The sequence below is a fragment of the Takifugu rubripes genome, chromosome 13 (assembly GCF_901000725.2).
Source record: "Takifugu rubripes chromosome 13, fTakRub1.2, whole genome shotgun sequence".
Classification (NCBI taxonomy): Eukaryota; Metazoa; Chordata; class Actinopteri; order Tetraodontiformes; family Tetraodontidae; genus Takifugu; species Takifugu rubripes.
The window spans coordinates 5,901,833-5,917,597 of record NC_042297.1 but is presented as its reverse complement, the minus strand read 5'-3'; the positions used below and the strand labels follow the sequence as shown (position 1 = coordinate 5,917,597).

General features: G+C 41.8%; 1 protein-coding gene across 2 annotated transcripts; it reads left to right on the top strand.

Annotated features, from left to right (window-relative positions):
- Positions 1 to 720: 720 nt before the first annotated feature.
- Positions 721 to 15,692, top strand: rufy2 (RUN and FYVE domain containing 2). Of its 2 annotated transcripts, XM_029845685.1 has the most exons (20): positions 721 to 876; positions 1,845 to 2,111; positions 4,373 to 4,546; positions 4,650 to 4,767; positions 5,235 to 5,336; positions 5,557 to 5,680; positions 6,099 to 6,163; positions 6,242 to 6,307; positions 6,573 to 6,642; positions 7,123 to 7,224; positions 8,315 to 8,431; positions 8,519 to 8,611; positions 9,412 to 9,486; positions 9,677 to 9,774; positions 13,121 to 13,240; positions 13,331 to 13,460; positions 13,550 to 13,644; positions 13,907 to 13,955; positions 14,031 to 14,111; positions 14,189 to 14,332. In XM_029845685.1, the coding sequence occupies exons 2-20, from the start codon at positions 2,036 to 2,038 to the stop codon at positions 14,330 to 14,332; spliced, it is 1,899 nt and encodes a 632-aa protein (XP_029701545.1). In that variant the 5' UTR covers positions 721 to 876; positions 1,845 to 2,035. The 2 variants fall into 2 exon arrangements, with proteins under 2 accessions (XP_029701545.1, XP_003969512.1); XM_003969463.3 differs by lacking the exons at positions 721 to 876; positions 1,845 to 2,111 and adding an exon at positions 3,309 to 3,609 and having other exon boundaries at positions 14,189 to 15,692.
- The last annotated feature ends 73 nt before the right edge of the window (positions 15,693 to 15,765 follow it).

Here is a 15,765-nt window from a genome sequence, read left to right as displayed (position 1 = left end):
AAGGCGGCTTTATCATGTGGTTCGTCGTGCAGGTTCATTTGAAAGCACCAGCAGGAGAACAGAAGCTGTTAGTCTCATCGTTGCTGCAAATGAGACTCACCACGGCCGTCATCGTTGAACTTGATGAGGAGGTTGGTGCTCTGCTGCGATGTGCAGGCGTGGCTCAGCAGGTTGAAGAGGAGGGGGCTAGGCACACGTCTCTGGGGCTTCCCCTGGGGCTGATGCTGGATCTGTTGCTGCTGACCCACACTGCCTGTGGTCTTCCTGTCAGGAAGATCAGCAGCCAGGTAAACAGTAGGGTGTTCAGACCCAGGAGGGTGGTAACCCTGACATCCCCAGTCAAACGATTGGACCAAAATGTGAACCTGAAGGGGTCTATAGGGTGGCAGCACAGAATTGATGAATTCACAAAATTCATGGCTAGCTGTTTGAAGGGTCTAGTCATGAAGTCTGTAGATAGTGTATCTCCTGATCACCCTCCCCCCTCCGATACAGCTGTTGATGGTGCACATCTGTATGTTCATCTGTCATTGTCATCTCCATCCATCACATTCATGGGAAGTTTCTGCGTGAATGCCAAAATGATTTCCTTCCTACCTTTATGCTGCTGCCTCCACCCAATCAGTTCTCTCCCTCCCTGTGTATGCTGCGATCCCTTTCCTCCCCCTCTGCTGCGTTACCCCCTCCCCCCTCTACTGTGCTTCCGCCTCACTTGTCATTGGGTGCCGTGTGGGGTGATGGTTGTGGTTTCTGCTTCACATGCACAAAGCTCGGCAGAAACCTATTGCTTCATGCTGGGCATCCTTGAGCAGGGCATAGACTTATATTGGTGCGTGTGCAGGAGCTTCAGGTATCAGGACTACGATGCTGCCTGAGGTAAGAGGCTGACACGCTAAGATACTGTGAATGTTTACAATAACACAGCTAACAGTATTAAGTGTAGGTTCTCAAGTTATTTAATTATTGTCTAAAATATATTTAATAATGTATAATATAAGATATGTATATATATTCTTCTTACCTATTTTGTATGATAGTATTGTGTTAGAGAATAAAGGAACGATGAATCATTGTGACGAAGCACAGCACTATTGCACTTGCACTTGCAGAATGAAGGGGAGAACACCCATTAGATGTTCTGAGTCTGTAATATGGAGGGGTGTGGAAGCTATACGGTCATCTACTGCATGCAGCAGAGTGGTGTTTCTTTAGGTGTGGTTCAGAGATGAGAGTGGAGAGAGGAAGCTGTTAGAGGACAGGGATAAAGTGACAGAAACAACATCATACAGATAGAACAATATGTTTAGTGGTGGTGTATTTTTTTAAACTGTTCTCAGCAAATTGGCAGGCGGGAAAGAAGAGGATGTGCTTTTTTTTAATGCTGACAAATCCATATCAAACATTACAATGAAAATTAAATATAGCTGAATAAAGGTTCAGGGATATTGCCATGCTTTGTTCGATAAAAAAAATAGTCAACAGCAACAAAGCCAACAGCAAGTTCTGCTTGGACTGTAAGGGGAGAATGGGGTTGTGCTGACCAATATCATTTTCCAAACGGAGGAAATTTCATGACTATTTTGGAGAAAATTAAGGGTTTATTGGGTTTCAAAAAGCAATGGCAGAAATTAGACGAACGAACACAAGACGAACACAACAACACCAAATCACCTCACATCCCATGCAGCAGACATCCCAGCGTCTTTTGAAAGTGGTTTAATCTGAGAGGATTATATGTTATCATTAAATAGTGCAGCGAGAGCTGCTATGTGTGCAGAGTAGATAAATAGAGTTGGTTTGGTTTTAGTTCCACTGTGTGTTTTGTTCTATACTGTCCCGTTCAGCTCAGTTGAATCCGAGTACTTCCAGTGACACCTGAAGGAACCCATCCCGTGTGAAAAAGCCAGTGTTTCAGAAGAAGCCACCCGATTGATGGGAATCTCAACCTCTGTGGAAAAAGAAGGTGGTCTGGAGCGGACCAACACAGGACTCAATTGATTTGTCATAGTATTTGGATGAGGACAGCCCAGTGGATATGTACTCACCCCAGAGTCTTCACCGCTGGGGCATCACTCACAGTGAGAGCATGGAGCGCTTAGCCTACAGCCAAGGTAAACTCACCTTTGCATGGGTGACCTTTTTCAGTAAATATATCTGATCCAACATACTTGGCAGCATGGTCATGTTGTTTACTATTTGCATAAAACCTCAAGTTCACTGGTTTAAGCAAATCAACCTAAATATTTGCTCTGTGAAATATATTTAGAGACTTCATCACAACTTTACCATTTTATACACCAGACTAATAGGTAGGATGCTGAATTAATTGGATGCATTGAGGAAGTAATCTGCAGCTAATGAGACTGGATAAGAAGCATTCTGTTATGTGACACTACTTTTAGCGTGCTTGAGTTGTTCTTCCTGTTCACTGCATCTGTGTGGGTGTTCGAAATTTCCATTGCTATTCACATTTTCTCAATGAATTTCTTACTTTCAAAGAAATTACTTTGGTCACAACTGGAAACATCATGGTCCACATTTTCATTCAAAAAACGCCAACATTTAGACGCAAAACAAAAAACAATATTGAAGATATTTCAACAAAAACATGAAATGATAGTAAAATGTACAAAACATACAAAATCCTTAGAATACACCTTAATATGCATTAAATCTGGAAGTTGGTAGATTACCTAAAATTACACGAACAGCAATATAAATGGCAAAGAATTTGGTGGCCGCACCACATAAGTGGACAATTTAGTAGATCACATATATGAACACGTCAAATATCGTATAATAGTATACAATGTGTATGTATACACATGTATACACTGTCCAATGCAGTATTCTGTTTGAGCAGTAGTGGGCAGCTCGTCCATAGCACCAGGGAACTGAATGACGTCATGCTGCCCTTTGTGTGTCTCGTGAGTATTTTTTGACACCGCCCCTCCGTGAGGACAGCGGGAGCGTCGCGGGAGGCTGCTGTCTGTTCCGTTCGCCGAACATAAACAAACGAATTCCAGACTGCGATGTACAGAGAGGTCTGTTAACGCGTCCAGGTCGGTGTCCGAGCCTTTTCCGCTGTCGCAACCACGTAAACGCCCGTCGGTCATTAACAGTTGACGCTACATTTCGACGACTGTTTTTGTAGCTCCACCGGGCTGCTGTCACAACTTCGGAAGGAGGTGCTATTAGGGGATTTTTGTCGCGGGGAAAATTATTTATCAAGCTAATGCTCGCTAACATTTAGAAAGCCGTATGAACCAGCGCCGGACAGCTAAAACGTGTTTCAGAGCTACGCGAAGATGGCATCGTCCGCAGACCACGACCTGGTCCTGTCTGAAGCGGACAGCAGCAAGGAGAAAGGTCAGCTGTTTGGGATTTTAAGGCTGCAGGAGGAAAAAACAGGATCTGGGGATAAATCAAACAGCACAGCAAGAGGAGGAGGCGGCGGTGGTGGTGGTGGAGGAGGAGGAGACGGCCGATGGCAAGCTCCGATCTTTGCTTTGGCCAGGAAAGCATCCGAGACCATTTCGGGCAGCATTCACGTCCTTCCCAAAGTGTCGGAACATAGGACGTCTCTGCCCGGGGAATGGGCCGTCCAAGGTAGGGAGGATTTATCATCAGAACGCGGTTCCCAATATTAGGCCTGATAACGTCAAGGAAATGAATGTTTGTGTGATTACATACTGTTATCAATGTTTAATAGGACGACCAAGAACAGCCAATGCAGCCAGTTGCTGTCTGGAACGTGTGTTTGCGTGCTTGTGTGTATCTGGAACATTTTTCTATCTTTCAACTGCAATTCTCATCACTTTGACCACGGCCTGTGTGTGACCACGTGATTTTTCAAAGATCTATGATTTAAAGGTTCAGTCTCTCCTCTTGGGATTTCTACACGGTTTGGCAGCCTACAATGCAAATATATATGATTATGCCTTTTTTATTCATTGTTGTATTATTCCTTGTGCTATTATGTGCACGATTTGGAAATACAGTATGTTTTTATTAAAAACAAATTATGGCTGACATCTGACATCTCAGGGTTTTATTTTGTTCTAACATATCTACAAAATAACAAAGCCAAGATGAAAGTGGATCTTTATAATGAACTTAAAATTCAAACAGCAATTGCTTTGAATATTGTCATTCGGTAGAAGTCACATGGTGACAGATGCCATCGTAGTCTAGCTGGTTTTTCTGTATGTCAGGGAAGTCGGCAGGGCATCAGACTTTGCTAATGTATAGGACCAGAAGTGCAGACAAACAATGAATAAACTCTTTTATCCCCCATTTTTTAATATATTGAGAATCTCAAACAGGATTTATGGTATGAATGACAGAAGGTTACCATTTTTATATGTTGCAGCCCTGCGAGACCCCATGACGATGGAGAGGGCCAACCTGCTTAACATGGCAAAGTTGAGTATCAAAGGGTTGATCGAGTCGGCTCTGAGCTTTGGACGAACTCTAGACTCAGACTACCCACCCCTCCAGCAGTTCTTTGTAGTTATGGAGCACTGCCTCAAACATGGCCTCAAAGGTGAAAGTAGGGAAGAGATTTTAAATGGTGTCACACTGGGATTTTGTACTTCATCCACAATGTCAATCCAAGACACTCCAACATATTTTTTGTGTCCCTCCAGTAAAGAAGTCTTTTCTGGGTTTTAATAAGTCTCTGTGGGGTCCTCTGGAACTGGTGGAGAAACTGTGTCCTGAAGCAGCGGAGATATCGGCGTCTGTCCGAGATCTGCCTGGACTCAAGTAAGGAGTCCATTCAAATGTGCAGCTCAAGAGCAACCTGATAGAAATATAGGCTCATTGACTTACTTTCACTTTATTTTTCTTTACCCTGCCTATTTCATTCTTTACATTAATTTCACTTCCTTGTTTGTAATTGGGTGATATGGGTTGAATTATTTACAGGCACCTACATTATTTGGGATACTCTTGTTGTGTTCTCTGGCCTCCTGCATTATTTTTTATTTCAATATTTTATAATTATGTCGAGCTGCCAGTCATAATGGAACATTGTTAATGTGTTGAGTCGAATCCAGGTGCAACAAAAAAGGGAAGAGTGTTTGGAAACTGTTTCCTTTGATGGTGCTGAGTCAGGTGCAGTGCACCAACCATCACTCAGTTTGTGTTAGTTCACTTTTAACAATTCTGCAACAGTTCTGTGTGTGTGTGTGTGTGTGTGTGTGTGCGTGTGTGTGTGTGCGTGCGTGCAGGACTCCTTTAGGCAGAGCAAGAGCCTGGTTGCGTCTTGCTCTCATGCAGAAACGCCTTGCTGACTACCTACGACTCCTCATTACTAGGAAAGACCTGCTCAGGTGTGCATGTTCCCACAATAAAACTCTTCTGTCTATCAGGAGGCACATTTAATTTAAATCATACAGTGTACATTATATATCTGTTTCTGAAAAAGTCATTAACTGACGGTTAAAAATTCCAGGACCTGAGAAAACTTTCAAAACTCCCAAATATGATTTACTTTATTAACGTTTAATAACAATACTGACACTGTGGTGTGTGTGTTGTGTGTCTGTCTAGTGATTTCTATGAAAATTCAGCTCTGATGCTGGAGGAAGAGGGGGCAGTAATCGTGGGTCTGCTGGTGGGTTTAAACGTCATCGATGCTAATCTGTGTGTCAAGGGCGAGGACCTAGACTCTCAGGTGAGAGATTAGATCCTTTAAAGTAGTGTTTGTCAATGGGGCAGAGATAATTACTTGTTTCAAAGAAAATAACACATTTACATGGAATGTCTTTTCTACCAGTTCAGTTAAAAATACCAGCCAAGAATTCTGTTATTTTTGACGATGTTGATGTAGATGTCGATATACAGTAGATGAGGCGGCACAAATGGAGACTAAAACACATTATTGTTCCCTACGGGTTCAGTTACTATAGTTGGAGCTATCAATATGATGGAATTTTGTTTAAATCGATGGAGCAAAATTTTGATTTATTTCAGTTAATTTATATTCTATGGTTTGTATATAAAATATAAAGTCAAGTCGCCTTACTTGCCTAGTATTTATAGCTGCAAACAGATGATTTACAGTTTTATAAGGTCTTAACTCTCTTTTTTAGGTTGGGGTGATTGACTTCTCACTGTACTTAAAGAATGACATTGATGACTACAGAAGTGAGGAGAGGTACGATACTGCATTTGTTTATCAGATACACCCATTAACACTAAATGTAATATAGAGCTCCTGTTTCCGTGGCAACAGGAACAGCCAGATTGCATCTATTTTGGATCAGAAAAACTATGTAGAAGAGCTGAACCGCCAGCTTAAGTAAGGATCTTTTTTCTATCTGTAAATTAATATTTGTGTACTGTGCATAATTAATATTTTTACACATCTAATTCCACTGTCTTATATCACCTTAAATTCAAGCGTGTTTAGATTTTACAACATGCTAATGTCCAACATGTCTAACATGTAATCACAGCATTAGTTACTATTTGATTAATTGAACTATCAGGTTTCAGACTGTCATGAAACAGTTCAGCTTCCTTTTAAGCTATATTGTACCTAATTACTGTGTATTTGTGTTTAGTTCCACAGTCCATGGTCTTCAGGGCAGAGTGGATTCTCTTGAAAAGTCCAACTCTAAACTCATAGAAGAGGTAAGTTCCATGTTTTAAGAATGACAGTATGGGACAGTCAGTTTTTGATATCTCGCCTCATCACTCATTTTCTTTTATCCCTTTTGGGGTCACGGGGAGGGCACACATTGGGTGAAAGTAGGGCCCACCCCTGGATGAGTTGCCAGTTCATCGCAGGGCCCTATATGAGCATTTGTGGGTTCAGTACTTTGCTTAAGGGCACCTCGTCAGTGCTCTAAAGGTGTTCTGTCACCTTCCCATGCTACCAGAACACCTTCCATGTTTTGTCTGCACTTGGGCTCGAACCAAGAACCCTCCGCTTCTCAGCACCGCTTCCCATTAGACTAAGCGGGTCATAGGGCGGAGCATTTCTGGATATAAGCATTTAAAAGGTTCTATTCAGTTTGTTTGAGAGTAATCAAACGTTACTTGGTGTTCAAACTGGCATTTATCCTGCCTTTACTGTAAACCATGATTCACCTGTTGATTTGTTTTGTGCAGTTAGCTATTGCCAAGAACAACATCATCAAACTACAGGAAGAAAACCAGCATCTGAGGAGTGAAAACAGTCTCATTCTGCTGAAGACACAGCAACAATTCGAGGTACACACATGCACCATCACCTCAATTTATATACCGTAATTTCCGGACTATAAGCCGCTACTTTTTTCCTACACTTTAAACACTGCGGCTTATTCTAGGGTGCGGCTTATTTATGTTTTTTTTCGTGGCGCACTATCACAATTATTGTGAATCAGTCATTTTTACTAACCCTCATCAACGTGGAAAATACTAGAAGAAAAGCATATGATGCGGCTTTTAAGTTAAAAGCGATCACTCTGGCGGTTGAAGAAGGAAATTGAGCTGGCGCATGTAATCTTGGCATACATTACGGGGAGAAGAATCAATGGGGAGAAGGTGGAGACACCTGCCCGAAGAACTGATCAAAAAGACTACAAAAGCTTTTAGACGTAAACATCGCAGGTGGCCTGAGCTTGAAAATGTTCTGGAAGACTGGGTGAACATACAGAGAGCAGGCGGCCGCGGTGTTTCCGCTGTACAAATCAGACTGAAGGCAAAAGCGATCGCCACCGCGCTGAAAATAGAAGATTTTAGAGGTGGGCCATTGGGGAGTTTTAGATTGTTCATTGTTTGAGTAAAAAAGCATAAACAATGTAATTTGTGTGTAGCTGATACAAACGTATATTTCAAGGTAGCTGCATTACAGACACCATTAGAAAAAAAGCATTTACCGGTACAATATATTTATGTTGCTAAGCGGATTAAATTAAAAGAAAAGTTAAAAAATCCTGACGTGATAAAAATTGGATTTAAGGTCTCTGTATAAACATACAAGTGAAAAGAGTGGCTGTTGTTTCTTACCTGTCTGTTTGTCACTCGTCAGTGACTCGTCTCTTACAGTAATAAAAACATATACCGGTACTGAATGTTTTCGATCTAATATTACTACGGATACCTGCGGCTTAAAATCTGGCGCGGCTTGTATAAGTACAAAATTGATTTTCTTTCTAAAATTAGATTATGTGGCTTTTAATCAGGTGCGCTCTGTAGTCCGGAAATTACGGTAAGCCCTAGCAAAAACAGGCTTTTTTTGTTAATGCTTGTCACCGTTTATGACTACAAAAGTAAGGGAAATGATGTAGCTGGAATGTTCTTCGTTCTGTTCACCCAGGTGACCCAGGGGGATGTGTTGGTGGAGAGGGACACATATAAACAGTCCCGTCAAGGTTTGGATGAGATGTACAATGAAGCTCGAAGGCAGTTAAAGGAGGAATGTCAGCTCAGACAGGTCAGCATTGAGCTGCCCCTATGAAACAGCCAGCAAACCTGAAGCTGTGGTTTATGTAAATCTTCATATGTGCGGTCTTATTTTCAGGATGTGGAGAATGAATTAGTTGCTCAGGTGTCGATGAAACAGGAAATGGAGCTGGCGATGAAACTTCTTGAGAAAGATATTCATGAAAAACAGGTAAGCCCCGTGTCACCCAGATTCATGAGACATCGTTTCACACCAGATGTGCATAAGCGTAAATATTCAAGCAAGATAAAAAAACCCACTAGGGGCTAATTTCCTGAGATAGAGTTAGATGCTTTGTAAAAGAAAATAAAAAATCTCTGACGAGCGTCTTCTTGCTCAGAATAGAGTAAAGATCTTTTCAGCTGCTGTTCCCTCATCTCCGGTTACTCTGGTTGCAACCTTGTCACCACAAATACAAATCAAATCAAATCAGATTTTATTTATATAGCGTCTTTTACAATCAAAATTGTTTCAAGGCGCTTTACAGAATCCCAGGGCCTAACCCCAGACAAGCAGCAGTGGCAAGGAAAAACTCCGCTTTAACAGGAAGAAACCTTAAGCAGGACCAGGCTCATGTAGGGGGACCCTCCTGCTGATGGCCGGCTGGGTAGAGAGAGGAGAAGGGGGAGGTAGAGAGATGAGAAGGGGGAGGACAGGTAGAGGAGAGAATAGGGAGAGGAGAGGAGAGGCAATCACCCCTGTTTTTCTAGGGTGCTAATTAGATGTTACCTTAGTGACCATTATTTTTCCAGCTGTCCACACTGAAGACATAACATCATTTTACCGACTAGACTCTGTTATTAAAATATTTCAGTGGTTGTTGTGGTTGCTATTTTTGGTTGATCAAATAGTATACAAAGTGTTTAAAGAGCAGATCAGTGATGGAATTTTAATGAAACAGCCGTCAGTGAAACCAGAGGGACTTTGGTGGACATGGACAGGATGTGATCAGTACCTTTTTTGATCAACAGGACACACTGATTGGACTCAGGCATCAGCTGGATGAAGTCAAAGCCATCAATGTTGAAATGTACCAGAAGATGCAGGTACAAATCCCTGACAGACTAAAGATTCATACTGTTTGCATGTCAACAGTGTGTGAAACTGATGCACACAGTTGGCTTCTTTTCCGAGGTAGTTTTGTGAAACTGAGGGCACTGAACTGAGTTCTCTTGCCATCAAAATTGGAAATTATTACTGCTAATATCACCTTATTAGGTAATTCCTTTTTGCCAGGCATCTGATGATGAGATGAAGAAGAAGAACGATATGATCGGCCGCTTGGAGGAGAAGACCAATCAGATCACCGCCACCATGAAGCAACTGGAGCAAAGGTGAGAGCTGCTGCCTGTACAGACATGACTCACAGGATTGTTAATCTCCATCATAATTAATTCCAGAATTGCACCCACTATTTAGCTAAGTTTATATAAATTTCACACTTTAATGTTTTTTATGAAACGATGTTAGCGTGGCCTACTCAGTCTCCCATAGAGAGGGTTAAGAAAATACTACATTTTGAAGCTGAGGCATTTGTATTTTGTGTTTGTTCTGTGATCTTATGTTAGCATTCATGCACCATACCTCTGTGTCATCAGCTCCACATAGCTTAAGATCATTTTAGTTAACTATTGCTGCTGCTTTTAAAAAAAAAATGTCTTTGGCTTATTTAGAACGACAATTTCCTCCGATTTAGCTAATTTGGGGTAATGTTCTGAAGCAAGCCACAGAAAAAAACAGTGGGATGGAGAAATAATTTGAGTCTTCTCACAGTTTCAGTGTTTTCTCTCGGAGCAGAATTTGTCCTCATTATGTCTTCAGTACGTTTTCATGCATGGCTTAATGGAGCTTTGCTCGAAATTCAACTTTGGTGTCTCGTGGAATTCTGTCCACAGTCTCAGTTTACATGAAAACTTGCCATCCTCAACACTATGTGGCCACTGGAGTCGGGCAGAAGACCGGCATTGTGGAAAACAGGATGATGGAAAATTGTACAGTTTTCTTCATCTTGTCCATAATTATTAGTTATCTATTTTGCGGATAAGATACACACTATCTCTGGTGATCACGGTGATTTCAAGAGATGTTTTTTTTGTTGTCTGTTATTATTAAATTAGATTTTTGCATGAAAACAATTGATTTCCATTCACATTATCTGGGTTGTTGGATAAGGAGAATTCTGCTATCAGTTATTGTTTGACTCAGGCAATAATTCAATACCGTAATAGTTTTTTGCAAGTGTCTTGTAAACATACTGACTGTCTCTTCAACGCAAGTGGTATCAGATCGGATTCTTATCTAAAATGAAAGCACGGAAATAATTCTCTTACCAGCTTCTAAAATCAAGGGTGATGATGCAGAACGTCACACAGAATACTGCTCTGCCACCTATGATTAGTTCAGTGCCAATTATTAATGAATTGCCATTATGGTACACCCCCAAATACAGAAAGAGGAGCTATAGGAAATTTATCCTGTTCAGTTCCACAGAAGATATTTTGCTATATATGCATCCGCAGCTAGCTCAGTCATGTAGGATGTGCATGTGTTGGTACCTTGCTGAACACAGAAGACCTGTTGGGTGCAGTGATCCCTCATCACCACATTGTTTTCCCAGTTAACATGGTCCATTCCTCCCCTCTGTCTCCTGCTAGTTTGATGTGGCTCCATCCTGTTTTGGGTCGCATGCTTGGTTGTGAATGTCTGTTTTTTGCTGCTTTATTGCTTTAAGTTAGTAGGATGGAGATCCTGGGTTACACCCACTCGTTTAAAATACCGTATGTTGGTAGCATTTTGCCTCATTACAGTGGAACTCCATGCACGTGCCACACGTATGTATACATAGATACGAAGATTTGCGCTTGCTTTCTTTCTTCTGCACCAGTGCATGTGCAGAGCTGTTCAGGGGGGATATTCAGACCAAAGAAAGCTTGTGTGCTTGTGTTGTTAACAGTCAATCAAAGGGTTTAGTATAATTAGAAATCTGTTGTATTGACATCCTTTCTTCCTTCCTTTCTTTTCTTCCTCCCTTCTCTCCTTATACCCCCCCCTTCCTTCTTGTCTCTTTTATGCCATCCAACATTCATCACTCATCCCTCCCCCCTCCCATGGCTCATTGTACCCCTGCAGTGATAAGGATCTGCTGAGCCAGACTCGAACCCTGGCCATGTCATTTGTTAAGTGTGCTAGCACAGATACAGAGCACCAGTACAAGCTAGTGAAGGACATCTCTTTCTGACAGACACACACATGTAGACTCACAGTCACTCCAAACTGAAGATATAAACTGACCGTTTTTTTGTTTTTGTTTTTTTTTTCTGCACAAAAGATTCAGGAGTTTGATTTCAGAGGTTTGACAGCAAACAGGAAATGCACTGGCTGACACGATGCGTCTTTGTTGTTGTCAGTGTATGATTCACAGTATACTGCAGCATGCTGGTGTTGAATCCAGTCATTCTTAGACGGGCCTTTTCAGGTTTATGTTTTTTTGAATATTGAATTACTTATAGTTTAACAAAGCTTTTAATTAAATGTGCATCATTCATTTACTCATATTTTCATACACTAAACACACGCAGGCAGATTTTTTCTGTTCCTTTTCCTGTTTATATGCAGTAATGGTGACAGGTTGTCTGGACCCCCAGGACCTGCTAATGTTCACATTCTGAGAGAATGTTGGTTTGTTGTTGTTGAATCTCTGAATAAATCAAGCGTCTGCTGGATAACTGAAAGACAGACTCACATGACACTCTCTGAAGCTGCACAGTCCCTCTTTTATATCCATCCCTACTCTGCCACGACCGTCTCTCTCTGCCGTTGGGGTCAGAGCACCCACACATACGCTGTGACATCTGTCCCCACAGCAGCCAGACTTCATCCCAGTCAGTCAACAGCTTTCCATCAAGCTGTTTGCTGAGACAGATGCTATCTCTGTATGTGACGCCCCTCCTGACCTGCTTCTGACTGGCTGTGATGAAGCTGCAGCAGCTGAGACCACCTCACCTTTGACTCACCATTCACTTTAGTATATGCAGTTAGTTCTGCAGCGAGCAGTACATTTGTGGGCTATGAGGTAAGAAAAAATATAGCTGTGCTTCATCCTCCTGCACATATTTAAAGAATAATGGGACCACCAACTCTTGTGAGGATTGTAGGATTAAAAGGTGATTGTAGTGACACTTCTGTACTCCTCTGGAGCTTCTGCAATTGAAATGTGACTGTGTTGCATCTTGTATCGGTATACTTATTGACTTTTGTGTTTAGAGTGAAGTACTGTACCTCCTCATAGACTGGAGGATAATAATAATGACTTGGACAAGTGGATAAAAACACTGTCTTTTACTGTCGTGGATAATAAAGTTGGCTCTTTTGAACGTGATGGGATTGTTTTGGATTCATGGTTGTGCCCAAGGTGCTGTTCAGATTTAGCATGCATGGTTGATATCATGCTAAGATGCAACATTCCGTTAGCATCCCTTTTGCTCTTTCACCTGTTAAGTCATCTTTTGTTTCTCTCCTCATCAGCATATTTTTTAAAAAAAATCCTCAGCCATCTCCTGTTCCTCGTCTACCATTATCTTTCCCTTTCTCCTACTCATCCCCCACCCCATCCCCAACCCCCAACCCCCATTTTTTTTTCTATCTATGGTCCTGAGTTTGTCCCTGGTTATAATGGTGCAGATTACAGGAAGCAGAGAGACGCCGCACCTCAGCTGAGGAAGGAACTAGACGCTTCAAGCTGGACTTTGCCAACAAGGCTGAGAGCCTGCAGTGGCAGATTGAAAACAAGGAAAAGCAGCTGTGAGTAAATCACGTTTTTCTGGCCCGACTGCAACAAAAAGAGATCTGTGTGCATCTGGCAAATCAATGGATTATCTGATGTTCCTGCAGGCAGCAGCTGGAGGTGGACCTAAAGATCGAGAGGCAGTGGAGGCAGACGTTACAAGATGATCTGGACAGAGAGAAAGACACGGTGGCTCAGCTCAGCACGGAGGCCATGCAGATCAGTGCTCTGAAGAAGGTAAAAACATAAACACAGGTTATGCCGTTGGTCATCTCAGCCTCTCACGTCAGTCCTGCACTACTGGGTCTGTTTTTTCCTTGATCCAGGAGTTCCATCGACTCCAGGAAGAAAACTTTCAGTTGAAGACAATCTGTGAGGACCAAGAACAAGCGCTGGAAGAACTGGGATCCAAATTGAGCGAGTATGTGTTCTTGATAAAAGAGAACCTGTGTGGTCCTTTCCAAACTGTTCCACTCTTAACCATGACTGGCTGATATCTGAGTAACCACAGCCTAAAAACCATTGTTAGTCTATTGTTATGTCAACTGTTTTACTGGGAAACTTTGGTTTTCCATGTCATTATTCCTGATAATCCCAGGGCCGAGTTTAGATTTTAAACATTTTTAATCAGACAGGAAGAGAATCTCTGATTCATTAACTTGACATCTTATTTTTCTCACCAGATCAAAGATGAAAATTGAGGATATTAAAGAAGCCAACAAAGCTCTTCAGGTAGCGTAACGGCGATGTCGCTGGTGTTGTTTTAGCAGGTTCAGACATGTTGATAATGTAGAATGATTGTTTCAGGGGGGTCAGGTTTGGTTAAAGGACAAAGAAGCCAGTCAATGCAAGCTGTGTGAGAAGGAGTTCTCCATCTCCAGAAGAAAGGTTGGTCCCCGGATCATTGGAAACATTCAATACCTCTTTATCAATGAACAAAAAACTCAGCGTTGGTCTTTTTCCAGCACCATTGTCGGAACTGCGGAGAGATTTTCTGCAACAGCTGCTCAGATAATGAGCTGCCTCTGCCCGCTTCACCAAAACCGGTCAGAGTCTGCGACACCTGCCACGCTCTCTTGCTGCAGCGGTGTTCCTCCAATGCCACTTGAACGGTACACCAGGTCATCCTGCTTCACCATCACTGAGCACAAAGGAACCTCGCCACCAGGACGTGTCTTGTTTGCTGTTTAACGGTATAAACCAACCACACGTCCTAGATGGCTGCTGGACCATCAGTAACACTGATTATCAGAAGAATAATAACCTCCACACTCTGTATTTGTGTCACACCATTGACCTTATGAAAGAGGTCAGAGTAACTTTAAAGTATCTGGAAATGCGTTAAACGCACTAAATCTGTGTGAAGCTGACCCACCAACTTGGTGCAGTGCTTGCAGCCGCACAATGAAACGTCATCAGAGACGTTTCAGATTCCCCTATGAAGTTTACAGGAAGAGTTTAGCTTCAGGAGGAAGCCTTCTACAGTGATGTGAAACTGAAGAGCACAGTTATAATTATACAGAAGTCAAACTGTATTAACAAACTGTCAAAACCGTTCAGCCAAACTTTATGCACACCATGTGGCGGCCTTGTAAGTGTTGTCTGACTCCCGATTTGCGATGGGCCCTTCACACAGGCACATATGACTGTCTAATGCAGCTTTCTGTTTAGTCAGAGGAATCAGGCACACATTTTGCTTTGATCATCTGATCTGATCAGTATTTAATATGCACACATGGACTGACATGAAAAACCTGATGGAATGTTCTGTGCTGTTTTTTAATGTTTGTTTTTGCTAACTTGTGCCAGTGTAAATGCAGTATTTCAAACGTTACTGTGTCAGGATGCCAAAATCAGCCCTTTATTTCTTCAGAAGCAATTTCTGTAGAGACAATCTTACATTATTGAAGTTGCAACATTAGCTTGTTGCAGATACTAGAAATATGCTGCATATTTTCAGTTCACTAGAGATGTGTGAGCAGCAGAGCATTTATGGTTGTTTTAACTGATTTTTGCCCACATTTCAACACAAACTTGCAAATCCTGTTTTGTTTTTTTGCAGTAGACTGTTCCATTGGTTCAGTGCACAGAATGGTTTTAGGTTTCAGGGAATCTGTTGTATACCGGTAGTCTGACTTATTTGTTGTCATTGCTGCTCCATTCCTGAGAAGAAAGTGACAAATTAACAGTAAAGATCATTCCAGCACGTTCTGGTTTTTGTATTTAAACTGTAACAACCTGTGACCTTTTCAAAACTGAAAATTAGGACTGTTGCAGGTTTGTTTTGTATTTAAAAAGAACTCCGAATCATTTTTGTACAATTGTCTCAGCTGTAACTGGGACTTCTCGTGTTGATAGCATTTTGTACATTTATGATCACTGTGACCACATAGCTTATGAGATATTGTTGGTTAAACATTAACTTTATTACCTGCAGGACATTTGTTTCATTAAAACGTAACAATCCCTTATGTTTTCTGGTTGTTTCAACAGTTGACTTGACTGAAACTGGGCACTCCTGCTTTTGGTCTTTCTCAGATGG

What these genes read in the sequence shown, in the direction of transcription:
- rufy2 (XM_003969463.3), top strand. Translation starts at nt 3,309, where the DNA reads ATGGCATCGTCCGCAGACCACGACCTGGTCCTGTCTGAAGCGGACAGC. An exon ending in ACTCTAAACTCATAGAAGAG is followed by an intron (nt 6,643 to 7,122) that starts GTAAGTTCCATG and finishes TGTTTTGTGCAG; the next exon opens with TTAGCTATTGCCAAGAACAA. An exon ending in AAGATATTCATGAAAAACAG is followed by an intron (nt 8,612 to 9,411) that starts GTAAGCCCCGTG and finishes TTTGATCAACAG; the next exon opens with GACACACTGATTGGACTCAG.